The 25,265-nt window shown below is 23.3% G+C and overlaps 1 protein-coding gene across 2 annotated transcripts; it reads right to left on the bottom strand.

The window, feature by feature from the left end:
- Positions 1-1,527: 1,527 nt before the first annotated feature.
- LOC114124074 (pantothenate kinase 3) lies at positions 1,528-24,175 on the bottom strand. Of its 2 annotated transcripts, none has more exons than XM_027987240.2 (10): positions 23,955-24,175; positions 11,944-12,082; positions 5,338-5,516; positions 5,096-5,269; positions 3,709-3,879; positions 3,547-3,623; positions 3,278-3,454; positions 3,084-3,219; positions 2,892-3,005; positions 1,528-2,413 (listed from the first exon to the last, which is right to left on the bottom strand). In XM_027987240.2, exons 2-10 carry the CDS (start codon positions 12,071-12,073, stop codon positions 2,357-2,359), a joined length of 1,215 nt encoding a protein of 404 aa, XP_027843041.1. In that variant the 5' UTR covers positions 12,074-12,082; positions 23,955-24,175; the 3' UTR covers positions 1,528-2,356. The 2 variants fall into 2 exon arrangements, with proteins under 2 accessions (XP_027843041.1, XP_027843042.1); XM_027987241.2 differs by lacking the exon at positions 23,955-24,175 and adding an exon at positions 14,892-15,059.
- Positions 24,176-25,265: the final 1,090 nt, after the last annotated feature.

Here is a 25,265-nt window from a genome sequence, read left to right on the forward strand (position 1 = left end):
AACAAAAGTAAGTGTTAAATGTAACGCCCAAAATACAAAACATCTGAATTATCTACCTAACCGAAACCAGAATAAAATTGTTTGATTAATTATTAAATTTTTACATAATTTATATTTTACAAATTTCATATAATAACCCTTTTGATATATGTATAGTTTTTTCAATTAGTTCAATTTTGTAATCGAGTGAATAATGGATGGAAATAGATCTCAAAAATAATTTAATACCTAATGATAATTATCGCAACAACAATGATCTAAATTTACATTTTTAAATAATAATAAGTTCTAAATTATTATTTAATTTATCATATTATCGTTTATCAATAATGTTTTACGAGTTAAAATAATATTCTAAGGAATATTCCGTAAATTTAAAAATTAGGTACCTACCTAGGTATACTAACATATTTTTCAAATTAAATATTCCTAAACAACTTAACACTCATGCATATAACATAATATATTAACCCATATTAACTTATAATAATGACTGTTATTAGCACCCAAACATTCGTTTCAGTTAATTAGAATGGTATTTGAACTACTGAATAAATCCAGCACTAACAATCCAAAATCCAGTTATAAGATTTAGACGCAATAACCCGGTTTATGGGTTTCAAAATAGGGTAAACTAAAAATTACATAGTGAATCATGTATCTATTTAAATTAAATAATAAGTTATTGTATGCAAAAAAAAAACGATTTTGATAGACGTGTTTCAGAATATATTTAGGTATTAGCATTGTTTATATCATTATTCGTAATTTCTTAATTCGGCATAATATAGTAAGTTTAGCAAAAATCGTCTTGTATTTTATATAAATTAATTCTTAAAGCCAAAAATACCGAGCGCATTGTAGAATGGTATAAATTATTTTTCATGTATAAAAAGCTCAAAATTAGTCTAAATATTTTGAAAATTACACTGTACATTATGATTGAAAATCGATAATATGTGTAACAAAATTGTCAATTATCTATTATTTGAATTTTTTGAAATACCACAAAATAACTAAAAATCATAAAAAAAATATTATTTTTTAATATAACTATTACATTTTGTTACAATAATATATTTTCACAATATTTGTCTTTTTTTTTATCAATTTTTGTATTGATGACTATTAATCACACTTAAATAAATATCCAAAAGTTAATATTAGAAAAACAGTTTATACAATTTGATTTTAAATACTTGAATATTTGTTAAAAATAAATTATGATAAATGTTTGGTTTATTCTAAACATAAAAAAATAAATATATATATACATTAAACAATTAAAATATTTATATACACTTAAACAAAAACAAATTGTGATAAAGATTTATCTAGAGATTAACAAAATTTATATGATTTATATAAGACAAGTCATAATAATTTAAGTTATTCATTACAATTATTTAGAAATTCTTGCCTACATAAAATAGTATTACTATTAATCAGTAGCGATTTTGAAAAGACAATGGCACTTTCCAAGAAAATTGGTTAAATTTATTTTTAGAATGTAAATATTGAAAAAAAAATTTTATAAAAAAAATTAAAATACAACAATAATAAAAAGTTAAGTATGCTTGGAGAGTATAAAAAAACAATGTTTTTGTGCTATAGTACTAAATTAACACCTCCCCTTGGATTTTTGTCAAAATCGCTACTGCTATTAATGAACTACAACACAAAATAAATTTTGATAAATTATCCCTCCTATTAATTTAACCTATATGGTTTAATTTAATACTTGGTAGTTGGTACATGTAAGTACTTTGTTGAATATTACTTCATAGTTCATAATATAATCAATTTCATTTATTACAACAATAATTTATTATGATAATACAATAATATAATTTAATAACATCTAAATTTATAAAAATTGAGTACAAAATTTTAATCTGGTTAAAAATATTTTAAATAAAAGTAATATGAAAAAATGTATTTAATATTTTATCACATTTTTGTGTAGTATTATCATATGAAATTTGTACATAATTTTTCGTTGTAAAATATACAAAATAAAATAAAATATATATAAAGACAAAAACAATAATAGAACAATGAACTTCAACACAATTTTTGGAGAATAAATAATAAATTTTGTAGGACAGGTAACTAATCATACCAATGGAACTACTATTCTATCTTATAAATTAAAAAAATAAACACATCACCAAAATAAATTACCAATGTGCAATGCGCTGTCTTAAAAATAAAATAAATTAATATTAATTAATAATTTCTAACCGGGTCAGTACAATACGAATAATTATTAAATATTCATAATGTACTATACAGTACACATAACCTGCTAAATCAAAATGAATTGGCAACGTGGAATGTGTTAAATAATATTTTGTTACTCTTTAAATCTCTCATCAAATGACAACAAACATCCAATTGCACCAAAGTAGCCCTGAAAATGATTAATTGAATAATAATAGATATAATTGAAAGATATAAATATACACACACACTTATACATTTATAAATATATCATTCACTGCTAATATTCTCTTAATAAACCTAATACAATTAGGTAGGAGAGAAGGTTAAGGTTATTATCAATCATGTAAATTACCTAAAATTATATATATTGTATACATTGTATTTTAATTGTTTTTATTTGTTTTGTATAACTAGTTCATAATGTTAAATGTATAATTTATCAAATTTATATCATAAGATATATGATGTGCATGTGTAAAAATAAAAATAATAAGAAAAATTAAAAAAAAGCTAGTTATCAATACAATTATAAATCATTGTATTATGACCTTGTTAATCATATGTGATTAAACTATGAAATATTTTATACTTCAAATTGAATGACATTAAATATATTAATAAGCATATAATCAATTAACAATAATTTAAAAGATTGAATGTTTTACCTCATGATTTAAAAATATAGCTTTCTGCGAACCATTTGACCAATAATCCATAGCATGTGATAATAATTTCATTGATATTGGATTTACACGCAAAAAATTTCCAACAAAACACACCTTAAACATTATTATAATTTTAACTTAATTACTAATCCTTGTCAATATATAAGCTATAAAAAAAATAGAAATAATTACTCTATCAATTCTTTCATTTAATGCACACATTCTTGCAATCGATGCAATGTTGTTTGTAATTGTAACTAAGGTCGCTCTAGCTAAATCTTCTCTAGAAACCTGGGCACGTTTCTCTTTAGAGTTCATATGTCCAAAACTATAACAGAAAAATAATTAGTGGAATGAAAAACTACATAATAATTATTTATATTTACCTGCTAGCAACTAGTTCTCCCGGCAGCCCAAATCTACTATAACTACCCCCATAGATATCTCGAACCAATTTATCAACTTTAACATTATCACCATTTGCGGCCAATTCAATTGCCTCATCAAATGTATTACATCCAGTCAATAAACTACATAATCCCAAAAATGTACCACCTCCTATACTGAAATAACAATAGAAAATACATTTATAAACAATATTATTTTGTATTGGTATAGACTTAATAAAATTTGAATGTAATTTATCAATACAAACCTCGTTCCAGATATTCTCTTATAATTATTTGGACCATAAACTGCCAATACACTTACACCAGAACCTATATTCACAACCTACAAACCACAAATAAAATATTAAAATACTCTTAAAATAACAATTAAGTATGTTATATATTATTTTTTTGCTAATAATACATACAATAAACGGATATTTATTATACTGGAATGTGTATTCTTGTGTTGAACACTGCTCGTCTTCAGTACATTGTGACCAAAAATAACATTCATTATTGTTTGAAGCTACTGTAAATAATAAGCCACGAATTAAGCTATCCAGTTCATCGCATTTACACAACTTTAAATTTAATTCCTGTAAAAAAAATTACAAAAATGTTTGTTTATACCACTTTAAAAATAAATAAACAATAAATCCATCACTAAAATAAATGTTAATATCTTTTTTTTTTTATTTTTATATATTTTTATTCGTACATTTTATACACACATCATTTGAGTAGACATTTAATGTTAACATAAGTTATTTCAATCAAATCAATTAAATTAAATACACTTAATAGTCAGAATTCATATAATCAAATATGTAAAAATAATTGTATAATATGTAATTGTGTATAATTTAAATGTAGGATAATGATAATTTCAAATAACAGTAATTTTATCTGAATAGCATTATGTAAAATAGAATCAGAATATGTTAATATAATTTTTAGGATATAATTTTCTATATGAATCTAATTTTAAATTTAAAATTTATTATTAATTTAATGAGGGAAAAATTTTATAAAACACTATTTATTTGTTTTTATATAACATAAACTACAATGATTATCTACTAATAAATAATTATTATTTAATAACATAATGCCATCATTTCTTATAATTAAAACAGTAAGACATAACTAAGCTTGAAATTTATATAAATCATTGATAATAGTTCTACTTATATTTTCATTGGTAAACATTTTCAGCGCATGACAAACATAATTTATATTATTTTAACAGATTTTAAAATAAAACTAATTTTAATTTATCATAGTTAAATTTAATATGTCTAAAATTACTATGAAATAATAATTCATTAATTCATTTGAGTATTACACAAAAAGAAAATTCTGAGGTGTATAAGTAAAAACAATTATTTTTAGTGAAGTTAATTTAAGATTTAATGTAGAAATAGAAAATAACATAAAATGCATACTAGGAGGATGTCACACCTTTAAGTATTACCTATCTCATTCTTACAAATATACAACATATCCGATTTGTGTTTAGCAATTTCAATTTTATGTAATAACCTTTTGCCATAAAGAAAATTGACCCATTATATAACTCAGAAGTTATTAGTTAATACATAAAATTGAAACTACTGAACACAAGTTTACTATGGTGTTTGTAAAACGAGAACAACATAATATACACTGTAGAGTTTTCTAATGACAAATTACTAATATTTTTCAATTAATAATATACCTACTTTATTTATGAGCCAAAAGTTTAATAACCCCACAACAACAAATCAGGAAAAATTATTCCATGAAAATTATTATAATAAATTTGATACTTACATTTTTAAACATTTCTTCAAATTTGAATGCTCCACCACCAGTAGCGCAAACTGTAGATACGCTAGCTGCCATACCTTTCTTCTTGGACAATTCCAAAAAATTGTTCATTTCACTAGTTGGGAATCTGATGAAATGTAATGTACCTATCCTATTGCAAATTTTTACATTGTTCATCTGTAAACCAAACTAGTTGTAAAAACGAGAACTATAGATATAAAATAATAATAAATTAACTATATTGCCTGTTGGTGTGCATCTCTATGTCCAGATTTTCCGTAAGCCGAATTCTTCGTCAAATATTTGGTAACATTAAACAAGAGTTGAGTTTCATCTTCTGTTTGTGCTGTAATCGAATCTTTTGGTTCGAAAAATACAAGTTTCGATAATGTTCCACCTATATCCATACCAAACCATGGCATAGCTAAAAAAAATTAAAAATTCTATTTTATTAAAACTACAATTATATATTATTTATAATAAATTATTAGGTATATAAATAATAAATAAGGGAATATTAAAATGTTATTGGTATTGCTATATTTTTTCACGCTTTATTAAAAGCATAATATGTAACCTAAAATATATAAATCATACAGAAGATAAATTAGTAATTACTATTATAACATAGATCATGGTACCACAATTTACGAGCTTGTACACTTCTATTGTACTACTACTAACATCTATTTAGTCAGCCATGATGAAATATAATATTTTGCTTATTATTAATGTTATTTAAAAATGCACAAGATTGACCAATAGTTCTTTAACGATGATTAACACATACTAGTATGCAATACTTATTTATTTTTTTACCTTAACATTTTATTTAATTGTTTTTCGTTCACACGAAATAGAACTGTTTTATATTCTGAGCAGAGCGACGAATGTATCGATTTTACAATTATGTTTATTTATTATTATTAATATTTTGTGAAAAAATCATCAACTTTGATAGACATTTTTGGTAAAAAATTGAATCTTGTTAGTGCTTTGGGGAGGTCAATGTTTAAAATGCTTTGTACGTTTTAAATAATTTAAAAAACAAACAGATAAATAAGTGGGTACCAAACTTTGCTGTACAATAGGTGTTAATTATTTTTTTTAAATGCTAGGAATTTTTCTATTACTTATCGCATAAACATACACACACAAAAACTTCACATCATTGTAAAATCAATACATTCATCGCTCTGCTAAGAATCTAAAATAAGAACATTTATGAAAATTTAATATTATTATTCAAATAATTGTTTGATAATCGTGATGGTTACCAACAAGTTAGACCGATTCGAAATATTATAGTTTTTTACTACATGTAAATATTGATAAAACAAATTTCACTCAGTAAAAAAACAAAAAGTTAATATAAGGTTCCATATAAGTTGTTAATACTGGGATAAAAAAAAAGAGTGTAGGAAATTTCACAAATATTTTTAAGAGCGTCTGATGTTTATATTTTTATGAAATTAAATGTTCACGCGTAAAATAACGATTTCTCCTAAACGAATTTTTTATAGACTGACCGACTGACTGTCTTCGTTCAGAATCGTTTTTAGTAGACAATTATTTATCGTTGAATTCGAATTTAATACATACATTACAGTAACTTGCCAACTCAATAACCAAGTAGGTATACTTTTAACACTAACTGGGTACTACACAGTAAAACGGTTATCCCCCCCGTATTATGTTTATTTTAAAATTAAATCTTTTCGTGTACACATAGAATAATATTATATTATAATTTATTATACAATAGTTCAAATATGATTGTTAAAAAACTCATAAATATGTACTTAACACATGTCAGCACAGCGCATCATCATTCATCAATAATACTTTCAATGCATACATCGAATATGAATAATAGTTGTATAGACCCCGGAAAACCCCTATTACGTATTGTATATATTATACAAAGTACGACAGTACATGGTGTCGTAGTACCTAACTGTTTAGGTCTTTCGTTTTAATAACTGGCATTATACACTCGAAAATATTTCCATATACAATTATACACATGGCAATGGCATCAACGTCGATTAATTTACACGTTTAATGGTAACTGGATATGATAAATGGTTACAGTGACGAACAGATATTAATATATTATGAAAATATTAACATGAAGAATAAGAAAGTTTGGAACTCGACAGTTGTGATGGACAGATCCCCACCTCATTAACGTTAGAAAATCACAGAAGAATTTGGACATCTTGACCAATCGCAGAGGTCTCAATTACGCACATTCAATTGGGTTGCTCGCCGTCTCCATCCACCATTGAGTAACCCAAACTGCCTAAGCGAAACTGGTTTCTAGAGTTTCTACGTTTCCGGTAGGAAGGAAAGATGTGAACGGTCCAAATACAGATGAAAACATCAATGGATAGAAATATGCGTGATGATACGTAACCTTCATAATACTACGGATGTAGTTTTTGTTTTTTTTTTTTTTTACACGGCAGTAAAGTGTATATAATAAATAATTTGAAAAATATACCATTATTTCAAGGCAATCGACAAATTATTATAAAATGCAAGCAGGTAATTGGCCAAGTAATAAATGATTATAAACATCTAATAAATTACAAGACATACAAAAGCACTGCACTACAATTTAACAATAAATTCAATAATATATTTTTAAAGTTGCCTTTGTAAAACCGCGACAGTTTCACTTTTTTTAAATTGTTAGTCATTTTTTTCTTCTTGACAATCAAAAAGTTTTGGCACAACTAACCAAATTTTGCCTTTCTAAAAATCTAGTTTATTAATCATTCTTGGAGTGATCCTTACAGAATATTATGTGTACTGTTTAAGTTCATTGATCCTATCAATACCTAATGGTATCCACAAACTATTGGTAACGCAAATCATCTCAAATGAAACGCTTAACTGTGAACATTTTATAGATCCAAAGTTCTAAATTTAACATATATGTTATTATATTATAATAAACTTTTTTTAAACTGCAATAAACATTTATGAATTCACCAAGTCTCCCTTATTATACCACTACGCGATCCGCTCATTATCTAAGTTGCAATATTATATAACGTTTACCTATATTTTTATTAATATTCACTATCTTAGCGTTTTTTGCAAATCAAATATTAACTGTGGATCTCCTTGAATTTTTACATTTTTAAAACTTTTTATACAAATAGAAAGTTAAGATAATTTGTGTTTGGGTTATTACTTAAGGCGCTAACAGGTTTTACATTTAGAATTCTAAGCGGAATAAGGAAGCTAAATTTTAAAACTGATAATTTGTTCATTATAATTTATAAATTATAAGCAATGTAAGTTTCGTGACACATTGTCAATTGAAGTAAAATTTAACACTGTTAGTGCATCAGATACTGCAAAGATTTGATAAAAAAAATTAAAATTTAATATAAGTAGGTACTCTAAATTATTAATTAGATGAATGCTAGAGCAGAAATGTATTACATAATTTCCTTACAATAAAAATGTTAAATATATTATTTAGTTATTATAAAGATGACAAGTATAAATGCGATGAACTTTATACAGATGAACATTTACTCACTTACATCATGGACCCAACAAGAAATGCACTAAGGGTGACTTAATCATAGACCTTATAAATAGTATAAGGTATATGGACCTAGTATACAAACGAATAAGAACGCCATAGATTATATTGTATTTCATTGAATACATAGAAGGTTTGACGTTTGTATTACGGGATAAGATGGATCAGACTTAATTTTATTTAAGTTATTTATTGAATTTTTTTGTGTATACATTATAATTTACTTATTTGTTTATTTGGCTACATAATAATTTTTATTACTGACTTTAAACTTAGAATTATTGGCAAGATACAAAGTAATAGCCTTTATTAAAAATCAATATTTTGAGTAAAATAACTAAAATTTTAGAATTAAGATTATGTATAAACATGAATTGCACTTAAAATCACCATTGTAAACTACGTTTTTAAAACAAATTCCTCTTTTTTTTAAGTAAGATACTTTTTTAAAAATGTATCAACTCTGTAACTCGAGTAACTTTCTGCAATTTAATATAATATTTAAACGCTTCTAAAATGTACACGACTAAGTCACATACCTACCTAATTGACAATTAGTCTCCCAAATAACATTTAGATCATTTTTAATTCGATCTTTATACTACTCGTATGATAAAATAAATATTATCTACATACCTATTACGTGTATACCTACTAGTAAGTATATATACATACATAAAATCGACGGTTTTACGATATTTTTTAGAATGAGAAATTTAAATATTAAAAATTATAATATCGCATTAAATGTTTAGAAGTGGATAATTTTAGAAAAGCCATGTTTTCTTTCCAAATAGTTTTACAAGAAAATATCAATTTTAAATATCTTCTTTTTATACTTAATAAATGTAAAAATTAATGTACCTATAACCTCACTTAAAAGTGTCATGTGGATAGCTGCTTTTATCAAGCTTATTTACATATTATAATTTTTATTTTAGTCAATACTTTTATTGCACCCTTGAGGTACAGATTGTGTATAAAACAATAAAGGAAAAAAAATTGTATACTCGATAATGAATTTTAGAACTAATCAAACAACATTTTTACATAAAATACCTACTCTGAATATACGTCATACAACAGAAACATAATTATTATAATTCATCGCGAATTATGCATAAGCATACAACAGTAATTATACGAATATACAATACGAATATTATAAGATCATGTCATTACATACAAGACAATTCAATAGTGAAGAAGTATATAAGAACACTCAATTAAGAATAGCCTGCATAACGTACAACGGTTGACATTCTTTGTTACCTATAGCTATAATTATTAAATGTATCATGTATGTATCATAGTTTATTATTTATGTATATTTTACGAGTTTTTTTCCGTTAAAACATGTTTAGACACTTCTTTAGCATATTGAAATTGAAGACAAGAGACTGTTTTCTTTGGGCAGTGTATTTTTCAAATTTTATAGTAGCTTTCAAAAAATAAAATAAAAAAATAATATGCATTTTTTTAAATTGTAGATAAACATTATATATTATTTTGTACCTAACATAAATTTTATTATTAATATTATAAATATACATTATTTATTAATAAAATATACTTTTCAAATTATATTTTTTTCAAAAATCATCAATTTTTTTTTGTTCAACTTTCGATTTTCAAACTACTATAATATGATAGCTTTTATCATCTTGTTAGTACACTTATATGACTATGTGCCTATGTACACGAATAGTACAGTAAAAAAAAAAAAATCAAGAAAAGTCAATGAATAATATACGATAGTAATTAATATTTTATAGTTAACAAAACTTTTTTAATATATATTATAATGGGCATAAACGAATTCCTTGTTATTATAGAAGTAGACTGGTGCCTAGTTTTGAAAACATTTCCTGTTTAGATGCCTGGTTGCTTTCAAATTTAATATGTATGTATGCGTGTATGTTCTTGTCTAACTCTGTAATAGTTATCCGGTTTATGTGTGTTTCGTAATCGTTTACGGTTATGCTTAATTAGTGAGTGAATACGGAGATAATGTAATTCTCAACGTTGAATTTATTTTATAAAATAACTTGATCCTTCCGATTCTATAAATAATCAACTGAAATCTTATAGCCTTTAGATAAAACAAATGTGTTTTTAGATTATCTAACTATTTGTTGATATACATAAATAAACGATGTAACTATTCTTTTTCAAATTACATTTAATAGGTACCTCTATTGCATTTAAAAGAATATTTTTACATACTAAAATTTAATTATAACACAAAAAAACAATAAACTAAGTATTTTTATTTTTTACTATAAAATAACTAACGACCTAGACCTACCTATTATATATATATATTTATAGAAATAAATTATGATACATAAAATGATGCACCTATAGGTCATAAGTGTACAAGTGGATAAGTTCATACATTGTTAATAGCATATTATGCAATATATTTAAATAAGTAGCATTAAAAAATATTTTGAAATATTAATTAAATATCACAATACCTATCGCAACAAATTAGTAATTATATCCGAAAGACTGAACCTTTTTTAAATTAATTTAACTCGTCGGCTAGTCACATATTCAATACTAAGCATAATATTAAAATATGATTTTTTTCAAGTTAAATAATATTAAATTCAAGTAAACAAAATAAATAGCCTCATCCGAAACTTTCAACATTATTCATCACAAAATAATGGAAAAATGGCAAAATGGCAAAATACTGGCTAAACCTACCTCTCTCCAACAAACTGAGAAATGCAAAATTGTACATAAAAAACTAAATTATCCTCCTGGTATTAAAAGAAAAGAAGAAGTAACCATTACTCGAGCTAAAATAGGCCACTCTCACCTAACAAATCCTTATCTCATAAGAAATGAATAAATACCAGTATGCGAATACCTGTAATGAAACTGTAACAATAAAACATATAATCATCAACTACCCTAAATAAATCGAAGTCCGTAGAATCCTCAATAATCCTCTCAAACTTCATCAACCCCCTATCGAAGAGAACCCTGTAGTAATCAACATGGTTATTAATAATCTAAGATTATTTAAACTCTAAATAATAAAAAATATGAATATCAACGTAACATTACATACATACAAAATTATTTCGAAAAAAATTATTAGCATGTTAAACAAGTACACTTTTAGTATGCATTTTATAAACATGAATGAATTTATGAAAAATAATATATTGTGCATATCAAATTATATAAAAATATTCTGATTCAAAACACGCCATTAATAGTTTACCACTTATTTATTAAAAAACAAAAAAAAAAAAAATGGATTACTTACGTGGGATTTTACCATTAAAATGGTTCTTATGCATTGACATGCCATTGGATAAAGAATTTGATATTACTGTAGTGTGACTCTGTTCCATTGTCTGCAAAGATGAACACTCTTTACAAGTATAAGGACCCATGGTTAATACCTGAAGGAAAATAAAATACAAGTAAATAAAATGAAAACCAATGAAAAAACAGACTTACGTTATTAACATTTATAAATATAAAAAGTAAATAAGGAGAGAAGCACTCCTTCTGTCAGAGGACTGGCTTAATAGTTAATGGTAACTAAAATATTATGATGGTAATAATTTAAAATCAATAATTCAAATCTATAGATTGGGATGATAGAGAGAGAGGGAATTCCCATTGCCCATATAATATAAAACGATAAATTAGTTTTATATTAACACGCACCTAATGCAACTAAAGGAGAAATTATTGTACAAAATGGATAGGTACATGACTATAATTTTAAAATAGAATTTCATTCATTACACATTCGTTGAAATAATCTTGAGCATTGTGTAATTAAATAACAGTTAAAAAATATTACATAAAAATAAAGGATTTATTTATTTTTATTTATTATAGGAATCCCCACATTATCTATCTAAATTATTAAATTATGGCTATAAAAATATTAAAATCAATAATATTTCTAATATTACTAAAAGTAACATCGATTGATTTATTTTGATTGATTTATAATAGTCAGCATTATTTGAAAAAATAAATAAATTAAAAGCAAAACGTCTTATAAATTTAAATATATCTATTTGTTAAAGACGATAGTAGTATAATACAAAATATGTATTTAAATTATACATCTAACTAAGTCCAAAGTAAATTTACTTTAAACAATTCCATAGTTTTGTTATTTTTAATACTTGGATACACTAATCGTGTAAAAAAATTGAATGTCAAGAACATCATATTTTCACCTTGGTTTATCATAATTTTTTTCCATTTCTTAATTGTTAAACAAGTTTAGTGCTTAAATTTAACAATAATTAAAATATGTCAACTTTTATAGCTATGGCAAGGAAAACGATACAATAATACAAATAATAAAAAAGCAAATTAATTTAAAACAATAATAGGTATACCTAAATACTAACAAATCATTAAAATAAATGTAAAACACCCATAGTCTACACCTATCTCTGTACACTACAGTACTTCTAGAATTATAGATATTTTATTTTTATCATTAACTTTTTTTAATTCTTAAATTTTAATTAAATACATATACATTATATGCTAATGTATTTAATATTTATAATTATATAATTTGAACTAAATAAAATCACCAGTTTTTATTCAATAATAAAAAATTAGTATTTTACTTATACAGCAGTATAGTCCGAACCCCCGATAATCCAGTGAATGCGGTAATTCGTTCAGAGAAATTCAGAAAAAAAGTGTTGACTAGGTAACTATACTTAAGTTCTATTATTATAAACATATTTTTTTGGAATTCAGAATGTTAAAGTTATTTATTATTATTATAGTTTTAAGTGCAATAAATATAAAGATGATGAAATTAAAAATAAAAATCTTAGTCATTTGAATAAGTAATCTTAAAAAACCTCCGGTAAACCGGACTATGCTCGATCTTAATTCGTCCAGACTATCGAGGCTCTACTATATAAAAAATAAGAAAATTAAAATAATAATGAATTTGTCAAATCAGTATGTGATTCAAAAGTATATTTCAAATATCCCAAAACTAAACATGAGGACAAACTAAAATAACGGTTATAAAAAGAAAAAACTATTCTCTAATCGTTAAATTTAATAAAAAGGCTTAAACGTAATAAGCATATTAAAGAAAAAAAATTATATTATCCATATGATGCACAAAAACAACAAGTTAGCACATTAAGTTTTTCGATCAACTTTTGAAATAAGCAAGTATTTAAAAATTTATAATAAATAACATATTATATTAAGTTAGAGTTATTTGATAACAAAATTAATCGATTTTTCTTAATGATATATTAAAATCCAATTATAAAAACAGAAAGAACACATTTTTTACGGCAATTGTTTACACATTTACATACGTTAAATTAAACTAAAACAATACAATATTGGCTATTGTTATACCTACCTTTAATAATACAGTAGTACTTAATACTTAAAGTTATAGTTATAAGAAATTATTGTGATAATATTAACACGCATTACAACCTGTTTGAAGAAAAAGAGAGTGACCTTCATGCCATCAGCAGCGTGTGTATTAGGACTATGAACTTGGAATATTAAATGTAATTTCTATAAAAATTGTTTTATTTATTATTTATTGTTTAAATATAAATTATAATAATATTTATAATATTTTACATATAATTTAGATTAAAAATATCTGCTAGAAATATTCAAATGTGTAAGTATTTGGATAGATTTTAATATTTACTACAAAAACCTATATGGCAATATCAATATAATAATGTTTAAAAATCACCTTGTATTTTTTAATTATTAATAATTAACTAATACACATTTATTTTATTCTTTAATTATAAAGCATAATTTATCCATTATATTATAGTCTATGGGTAGATATTTAAAATAATAATATGTATTAAGTAAATTTTCTTGCATCTAAAAACTTGAATTTATATTTTATAAATCGTGTTTTTTTTAATAAATGCTGGCATAAATTAAGAACAAATTATTAATTATTATATAATTAAATTGTTTATTAATATAATAATAAATTGGTAAAACATATTCTTAGTTCTTAAATACTAGTGAAATTGTACTGCATACAATACTAAACTACCTATTTCATTAAAATTGAGTCATATAATTTTAAATTAAAATTGAAAGTTACTCATTTGTATGTAATTATATTATGGTTCTGATGAATTAAAATCAAGTGTATATTTCTACTTTCTAGTTTAATTTTTGTTGCAATAACATAATATAATAATTAATAAAACTTACTATTTTTCACTTGATTGTCCAAATTTCTAAGAAACTCTAAGTGGAATAATTATTTTCCCAGATATAACACGAAAGAAATCAACAATAAAAGCACAATCGAAACACGACCCTATGCGTTACCGCATACATTGTCAACTGATAGTAACTCCAATAATGCAATGTCAGATGTCTTTGCAAACGATTTATAAATGAGTCCATACCTAACAATCGAAACAATTCAATCTATACTATCGATATTTAAAATACCCAATAAAAATAGTATCGATATTTAGAATACTGATAAAATTATATCGATATTAAAAGCTAATCAATTTTTTTTTAATTTAAATTTATTACAAATCGATAACAAATTAAAAAAAAAAATTATAGAATTCTGTACTATATTTACTACATACATAATACCTACCTAATTGTAGATTTTAAGATTTTTTTCTTTAACATATAAAACAGTTTTTACAATATTAAATTTATCGATTATTTATTTATTATGCTTCCACTTTCCAGTATTATGTTTACGACAAATAGTGGTGGTAGAGGGGACAGGAGTCATCATTTTCGGTCAGTACAGTTTTCTTTAAAATTTACAATTTTAACAACATTACTGAACTTAATTTGATTGTATCCAAAAATGTGATTTTTTTATAAAAACTATTAAATACAACTGTGGAAAAATTTTTTCAATTAATTAATTAATTAGTCGAAAAAAAATTAATATAGTCTTATAGTACCTATATAGTATTTTTTTAATAACAAAATAAGCAATCATAAATATCTAAAATATCATGTTAAAAATTAAGATGTAAGTTTTATTTTTTATAATTATATGATATTTGTTTGATAAATCTGTAACTATACACCTTCAATGTAGGTAAGTTTCATTTCGTCGTTTCTGTTCTATATTTTCGTATCATCACGAGGTGTTTTCAAAATATTGGTACTATTATGAATGTATATATATATATATATAATATATACATATAAACTTCATTAATAAGGGCAGCTACCAAGCCCATTATGGATGGAGTATGTTTATAAGAGCTTTGATTGAAAATTTGAAAAAAGAGGAACGACTCACAAACATTAGTAGTTCTAGGCAGACTTGCCAACGCAGTACTCCAATATTGAGGTGCAGGAAATAAGCTATTGTTATACTTGTAATTATAAATTTTTAAGAAAACTGTACTGGCTGAAAAAGAAACAGTAACTTTTAACCAAAAAATAAACTATAATAGTGTTGGTCGAAAAACGTGATACTAACGGAAAAGAGGGCCACCCGTAGAGGGGGTGTACACTGTACACTGTGCATTCGTACTTATCTTTTATGAAATGTCTACTTTAGCCTAACAAAAAAAAAAAAAATAAATAACAATTTTTTGCTTCAAATCTGATATGGAGGAAAGTGGAAAGTGAATACCCCTCTGCTGTACAGTATAATATACTCGTATATATTGAGTAACCCACTGTAATGGATGTGATAAATTTGAATGTATTGATATTCACTGTATCAGAGTAGAGCATTATCCAGATACTTTTATCTAGTTAGTTAATCTTTTTACCTTATCTGGATAAAAGTAGTATAAAATAATTTATCTATCTATTTAAAAAAAATAATTACCTATAGATAATTTTTTGTGACGAGATTTTTAATTATATTTTTCAATTTTTTTTTTTTTTTTTTTGTGAAAGAAAAACTGTTGATATTTTGAAGCTATAAGCTCCATTTAACAAACTGGTACTTATTTCAATTTATTTTCGTTCATTCGGTTATTTTGTATTACATATTGAGTGTGTTTTAATGTGATTACTTAATATAGCATACTGTTCATTCTCAATACCATTAATGGAGTAATCGTATTTAAAATATGAATTTACGAGTGTGAAACTGTAAAAATTTTAACTTATTTTTATATATTATTATAATTTTAGCAAAAATGCTATTGTTAATCGTCTGTTTTTTTCGTATAGGTACATAAATTTTATCTATTATCTTAAGTATTATCTTTTATCTTATTTATATAATATTCAATATTAATTTTTAGCAAAATATTGCATTTATTTCATTCTAAGTGATATTGTAGAATTTTGTACAAATTAGAACTTCAAATGCTTATAAAAATATCTTTAATATATCATTATTCATTAATATTTTTGAATAACCTTAGTAGCTTACCATGTATTAATTTTCAAGCTTTTGACTGAGTGATACATTTTATCAATATTTATATAAACAAAAAATTAAATTTTTTGTCTATAAATAGCTCAAAAGTCAAAATATTTTAAAAATACCGTAGAAAATGATCAAGTAAACATCCAGAAATCGTTAACAATTTCATGTATTTATGATTATTCGTTTTTGATTGTGTTGAAAACTAGTTTTCAAAAAAATTCCAGTTTTTCATTATTTTTTAATTTGTTTTCCACAATTAAATGGAAATAATGGGAATTCCTACTTGAAATCTTCTAAACTATCAACGTGATTCATTTTTCTATCAAAAAAAAAAATATTTAAGTTGAAAATTAATACATTTTTTCGACTCGACTATAAAAAGACACACATCATTGTAAAATCAATACATTCAGGACCACTCGGTGAAATATCAATTCAAGTTTGTCAGTAATTACATTTTAAATACTAATGTTTATAACTATACATATTTGTGGACTTTTTATGGTCTGCAAACATTTCGGCACAACCAATTAAAAAACTGAAATGACACATTTGATTTACAAATAAATTAGATTTTGCATCCCCCACACTAGTCTAAAAACAATTTATGAGGAAACATAATAATAATTAGAACTACGATTCACTATTCAGTTAAAACTAAATGCGAATAAAATCTAAGAACATTTCTTTAAGAAATCAAAAACTGACGTATTAATTTGTAATGCTGCAGGCCTACAGATAAACGAACTGTGTCATGAAATATTATACGTCTGCCACTGCGTATTATTCTATTTCTTTAAGTATCAAGAGTGAAGACCTTAAAATCATTGTTTCTGTAATATAAAATACCAAGTAAACTATAAACTATATTATTGATAACAAATTATAAAAACATTACAATTTACAACACGCAATAGAATTTATTATCATAAACATTTTAATTTGCAATTCTCGTTATACAATTTATTATAGCTAATAGCATATGAACTGATTAATATTTATGAACTTTAATTAAATCCATTATCGATTTTTTATTTTTTTAAAGGAAATTTTCTGTACCTACCCGTTTATTAAATAACCCATCTTTAACTATTTTTAGTTCTATACATTGCACCTATATATGCTACATTAAAATAACTGTAAATTATTAATAATATCCTTAAAAGTACCTACTTGTATAACTAATAATTTTATAATGTCAAAATACTATTCTACATTTTTCAGTAAACTAATAACACGGATATTGATCATAACACTATACTACCTACTTATTATCTATGCGGTTAGGTTAAGTTAAGCTACATAAAACATAATTTGTATAATAGGTATATTTTATCATCTGCAGAATCACATAGTATTTAACACTATTTACTAAGTTTCACCAAATAAATTTGACCTTGAATAATTCTAGTCAGTCGTAAATAAAACCTGATTTCCAAAACGTAAATATGTGATTTAATTGTAAACATTATTTAACTAAACAAAATTAAACAGTCTAAGCAACATACTTAAAATATTATATTTATATATAAAATACATATCTATTATACCTAGTACCTATACATTATACATAGATGCCATTAAGACAAACAAGCAATATGCAGTAGCCACGAGACTTGACTAAATACTATACGTTAGTGCCATGGCACATGGCATAAGTATAATTACAATTTACAAGTAGGGATATTATAATAATAATAAAATGGAACATTGAATTAAATGAAACATGCTTAACTAATTTCAAATTACATATTATATTATTATATATACTTGAAATTTGTTTTCATACACAACAACTTCTTTGACGTCACTAGAATTTTGTTATTGTAACAATGAGATACTACACACTACTATATTATACTCATTAGACAATTTTTTTTTAATTTATTAAAGGAAAGTCCTCATTTAAAAATTCTTAATAAATTACAGCAAAAATTTAAAACAACTGTAAATATATTGAGTAGATAAGTATGAGTTAAATTTAAATTCAATGATTGGATACGAAAAACGATTTTGAGCGAAGGCAGTCTAATCAAAATATATTATTAAGTATATTTTATATTTTTATTATATAGCCAAAAACTATATAAGTATGTACATATTATATTAGTAATAGGTATTATAGTAATTTATTTTACTATTACTCATTAATAATAACAATAGAATAAATTATTTTTTCATCTTTTGTATTTATAATATTATATCATTTATAATTATACATCATAATATTGTTTGTGTCGATACCGATTTACAATTGAACGGTGTGAATAGGCGATATAGTTTAAATTAATTAAAATATTTTGAAAATACCATCGTGTATATAATAAACATACCTAATAATATATTTATAGAAGTTACAAGTCCCCGCACGCAAATAATATTTTTAACCACAACAAAATAATTAAAATCGTTATTTTTTGTTTAAATAACTATTTTGTAACTACGAAATACGTTATAAAATTTTATGATTTTTTTTAAGACTTAAATTTTGAGCATTTATAAAAAAGACACTGATTTAACTTAAGTTACTATTAATCTACCGTCACTAAAATATAAAATCTATATCGATATATTATATTATATGATTATGATTTATGATAAACGTATTAATTTTGATATAAAGATTTGTACACTCTACATTCATCACCTATATGAATAATTGTTCCGATTTTGGCTTCATTTTAAGTTATAATATAAATATCTTATTATATTATGTATAAGTATTGTCTCATTTTAGGACTATGAACAGCCTTCATTTTTTTAATCTACTAATATGTAAAATTAGTGAGCTAACTGATTCACTTATTGAATATTTCTGCTACCAATGTATTTTTATTGTCAAATAAGTATTAAATAGGTATTTATAATTTTCGGTATTGAATGCCTCAGGGAGTGCATTTCAAATAATTAAATAATAGAATCTGGATGTTACCAGTAAAATCCAATCACCCTTTTATTGACTTAGATGAATATTTTAAAAATTTGAAGTTAATATGTTTACTTATATACAAATATATATTAATATATTGTAACAATTAATTTCCAATATTTCTTATTATTTACCAATAACAAATTTAATCAAACTAAACTTATGGAGAATTTTGTATTAGATTTTCAAGCATTTTTAACAAATAATAAAAATGTTATAATTTGTACTATAAAACACAATGTAAAATGTAACAAATGTACAATGTAAAATCAATACATTCATCACTGTCTTTAGAATATAAAATAAAAATATGTTTCATAAGAAAGTTAATGTTTACCTAATAAAAAAATAATGAAATTAATTTTCTCATTTAAAAGTTTAAAAACTTTTTAATAATTATACTATAATTGTCTACAGTGTTATGATGCTGAGTTATTAACATATAACTTTAAATATAACCAATACCTAATACTACTATAGTAATAACTTAATAATATAAGTAACTTTGATTTCATTTATTTATTTATATTATACTATATTTTATCCAACTACCCAGATATACCCTAAAATAAAAAAACATATAGGTACATCATGAAATTAATATATAAATCTAGTAAAATTAAGTAATAATCGATATTAACTTATCATAGTGATGAAAAATTGCTTAAACATGTTCAAAATAATAGTTAATAAACAATAAATAACAAACAATAACCAGTAAATGAGTATTGTAAACATAGTATTACATGAAAATAAACATTTTTCTTTTTTTGAAATATTGTTTGTTAAACAATAATAAAAAAAAATAAGATCTTTTACATTAAATAAGAAAATGTTTCAGTGTGCACTGTATATATAGTATACCTACTACCATATGTATAATGTATATTGTAATATAATAATATGCTCATACTACATGTAAATCATGGCAAATGCCTCTTTTATATATTACATTTTTGGATTATAAATTATAAGCAGAACCAGGAAGCTATTAAACCTATAACAATCTTGATTATATTATTATGGTTGTTCAATAATATGATAAATATTAAATAATATATTATTATTTTGAAAAAAATATTCCTTCCATTTATTATTGATGAGAAAATAAATACTAATTTTTACATAATTTGTTATTTTTAAGGTTAAAGACAAAATACTTTAATACATAGTTCAATAATTCTTTATATTTAAAAAAACACATTGTAAATTATAATAATTTTAATATCAAACTGAATTAATCTTAAATTATGCATAATATATTAAAATTCTGGTTTTTTAAATTTCTAAATAATTAAAGACAATGTTTTCAAATACTTAGATATTTTACAAAATTTAAAGATTATTCTGTTGGCAATACAAAATTTGTTTTTTTAAGAAAGAATCTAAATGTATTAATGAAAATTGAGAATCGGATTATTTTTTCTGAAGATATCATATCATAATTGAAATTTGAATAAAATGTTTCTGATTTATTCTTTTTTAAATACTAAGGATAATACTCTATTTAATACTTTATAAATTTATACAAGTTTGGTGATTATAATTAGGCACGAAATATCAAATATTTAATTACTGCTTAATCAAGAACACTCAGAAAATTTTTTATATTACAAAATATTACATAAAAACTCCTTAAATAGTTAAATATAAATGAAAAATCTGAGTATTTGAAAAAACTGTCTTTAAATACACTTAAAAATTCCAAAAATCAGAATTTATTATAATTATAGTTTAACGTAAAAATTGGGCAGGAATGCTTAAATCACTCTGTATATCATAATATAATAGATAACTTGTATTGGACAGTAATTGATGTATTGATTCATATTTAAAACTTTACCAGCCGTAAAGTAGAGGTTAAATAAAAAAATTAACAAAAAAACAGATAACCTTTAAACTATTAAGCAATAGCCGGAATAAATATGTTTAATAATATAAATTTATCAAAGCAAAGCAGTTGAAAATAAAAATACTAATGTATAATAGGATTCTAAAATTAATTTTAGTTGAAAATGATGTGTGTGTGTAATAAATAAAGGAACAAATAAACTAGTATATAAAAATATCACATATACTTAATTCACGATACTTTATCATCAAATATAATTATTTATTAATAGTGTACAAGTACTGGTAAAAGAAAAGAACAATCGAATCTCAATAACTCAATTTGTTTTTTTATTTTTTTTTGGGGAGGGAAGCCTAAGGAATATCTATACACTCAACGCAATAATTATAACTCGAATAATATATAAGTCAAATTAATTTTTACCTCCCCTCTTGAAATTCAAGTTATTGAGACTACTGTATATATTTTGTAGGTTTTTTTAGTACTTAATGTTAAAACATTGAAAAACTGTACAAAATAAAAAATAAATATCATTAAAATCACTTTTATGAATCACAAATACATATAATGTTATTAAAATATACACTTAATCAGAAGTCATCAGTCATTGTATTGCCTATAGTTATTTTAAACTATTTCACTTCATAAAATAATTTGGAATAAACATTTATATTAATCAAAAGCCATCTAAAATATTAAAAACTATGACATGCTTTCTAAATTCTAAATGATAAAGTTTTCTTAGACACCACTATACCAGTTGAATTAAATATTTTTTAAATTTAATCATAATACATTTTAGAAATGTTTGTCCAATTTAATCTCTGTTTATTTTTAATCTAGATGTAATGCATGAAACTTAACTTGTTTATATCATGGTATAGATAAAAAAATTGGGTAAAAAAAGACATCGTTGAACATTCAGTAATTTCTATCTACATTAGAAAACTAAAAATAAAATAATAATAAAGAATGCCATGGCTAAGTATACTTAGCCATGAAGAATACATATGCATTTTGAAGAATGAAGATATAACAATTATTTTTAACAAATTTAATGAAACACACAATAGGTAAATACACAGTACCCAATTTATTAAAAAAAAAAAAATTGTATAACTTCAAATCATTATTGAAACTATAATAAAAACATACAAATAACCTCAAATTCTTAATACATGAAATCACAAACATTATCAAAACTAAACAAAATACAATAAAAAGATAATAGTGTCCAAAAAAATTAATTAATTTCAGAACAGGTACTCAAACAATTAAATATAGATATTCTATAATAAAAAGAACTACATACTATATAGGTAGGTACTTAAACACATAAAAGTGTATCAATTTTCAATTTATTGACAAAAATAAGATAAATAAATATATATTCTCATCAAGGCCATTTAACTCGATAAATTTTCAAGTTTTGTCCTACAAATATAATAAGTAATTACCTCATATTTACATACAAACAATTTTATGCAATTATAATTATCTTTGATTAATTTATTGAAAATATCCTTTAAAATCACTGACTTTATTTAAAAAATATAAATATTGAATAATTAATAATTTAAGTTTTTTAAATGTTAACAAGTGAATTTATTAATTGTAAAAAATTAACTATTGTTTGGTTTTAAACTGGTAAATTAAAAAAAATAAATAAATAAAACAGTAATAACTATTTGTAAGAACAAATTAAACACTTTTTTAAAAGATAAAAACATTATCTAATAAGGAACACTTTAAAATTAATATTCATACATTTAGTAACATTTTTATTGAATTAAACAAAATTTACACAGAAAGACAACAATTAATAATAATAACACGTGTTGTTTTCAAAAATCATTTATAAAATAACATTAATAGCTATTTAAATTGTTGACCTATATTCCTATAATAACTTGAATTAAACTTTCCTCTGAGTAGATTTTATCTGTTATTTTATATTTACAGTGACTAGGTAGCGAGTTATTATATTTATAAAGTTACAATAGGTAGTTATTCAAAACCAATGCAATAAAAATAAAATATTTCTTACAACAATACAAATTTAATGCAATAGACATTTACTAAATGACAAAATATAAAAATACTATAAGTACTCACCAGACATGTTTGTTACATCCATCGGAGATAGCAAACGAATAAATCTCAAAAAAAAAATGTAATTGTTGTTGTAATGATATTATAATTATGTTATGTTTAGCCAGCTTCCAACAATAACTTAATTAAGTACGTTTACCCAATCAACTAGACGAAAAATAACAATTGTGAAATGATCTTCAGCCTTTTTTAAATGACTATTGTTCAACAATGTTAAGTGCTAGGCCTGTTAAGGATTTTTTCTATTATTTTTTCTTATCTCATGCCAATTGGTGACACAGATAAAGATAAAAAAACACTTTATATGATAAGAAATGATAATGTTTTTTCTACCACGAAAATGAAACACTAATAGGTACGATCACGGTTTTTACTTTACTTTTAATCATTGGAATTTTATGAAATTTGAAATTGAAGTAATTGAAAATTAAAATTCTTATTTGTTAAACATTGTTTATTGCTTAACAGTTAACAGTTTAACTCACATTTTTTGTTTTTATAAATCAATGATAACTACTGTTTGCTAATTGCTAAAAAGTTAAGTTACCTATGTGTTAAATTAAATGTTAAAATATTATGCAGATTATTAGGTTATTACCTATTAATATTGTTAATTTTATCACGGTCATTCCATAGGTAGTTTAAATAATTACCTATATTTTTTCTAGAATTTATTTAATTTATTTTTAAAGTTTTAAATTGAATAAGTACTATTTGTTGTTATAATACATTGCTTAAAAAAAATACTATTTTGAAATGCTAACGTGAATTTTCTTTTAACGGCACGTATCGATTTACGTATGTAAATAGTGAATATCTCTAAATGTCTGAATTATATGTCCAAACTCATTTACTCAAAAAATTATATAAATGCCAAAAAAGTACCAAGTTTCAAAAATGAATTGAACAAATATAAATACCTATAGTAGTATAGTAGGTACCTACTAAAACGATATATCTACTGTCGTGTGTGTATAAAGATTAGTGTGTCTCAAAATCAAAGTGATAATCTAATGTTCCCAACTAGGTACCTACCTACTGAACTATAAAAAGAGTACACTGCACAACATTTGTTTCAAACAGTCTGTCTTGTTCTACTTCAGATATTATCTACATACATTTTAAAATAAAATAAACAAACAACTTGTTTCCCATAATATATACATTAATATTTTCTCAATATATTGATTTATTATATTATATTATATTATATTTTTGGCTCAGTAACACGAAATTACACTTTTATCATTATTTGCATAGTCAAGCATAGCACACTTAAAAATTATATAGATATTTAAAGCCATACAATAAAAC

The sequence above is a fragment of the Aphis gossypii genome, chromosome 1 (assembly GCF_020184175.1).
Source record: "Aphis gossypii isolate Hap1 chromosome 1, ASM2018417v2, whole genome shotgun sequence".
Lineage (NCBI taxonomy): Eukaryota > Metazoa > Arthropoda > Insecta > Hemiptera > Aphididae > Aphis > Aphis gossypii.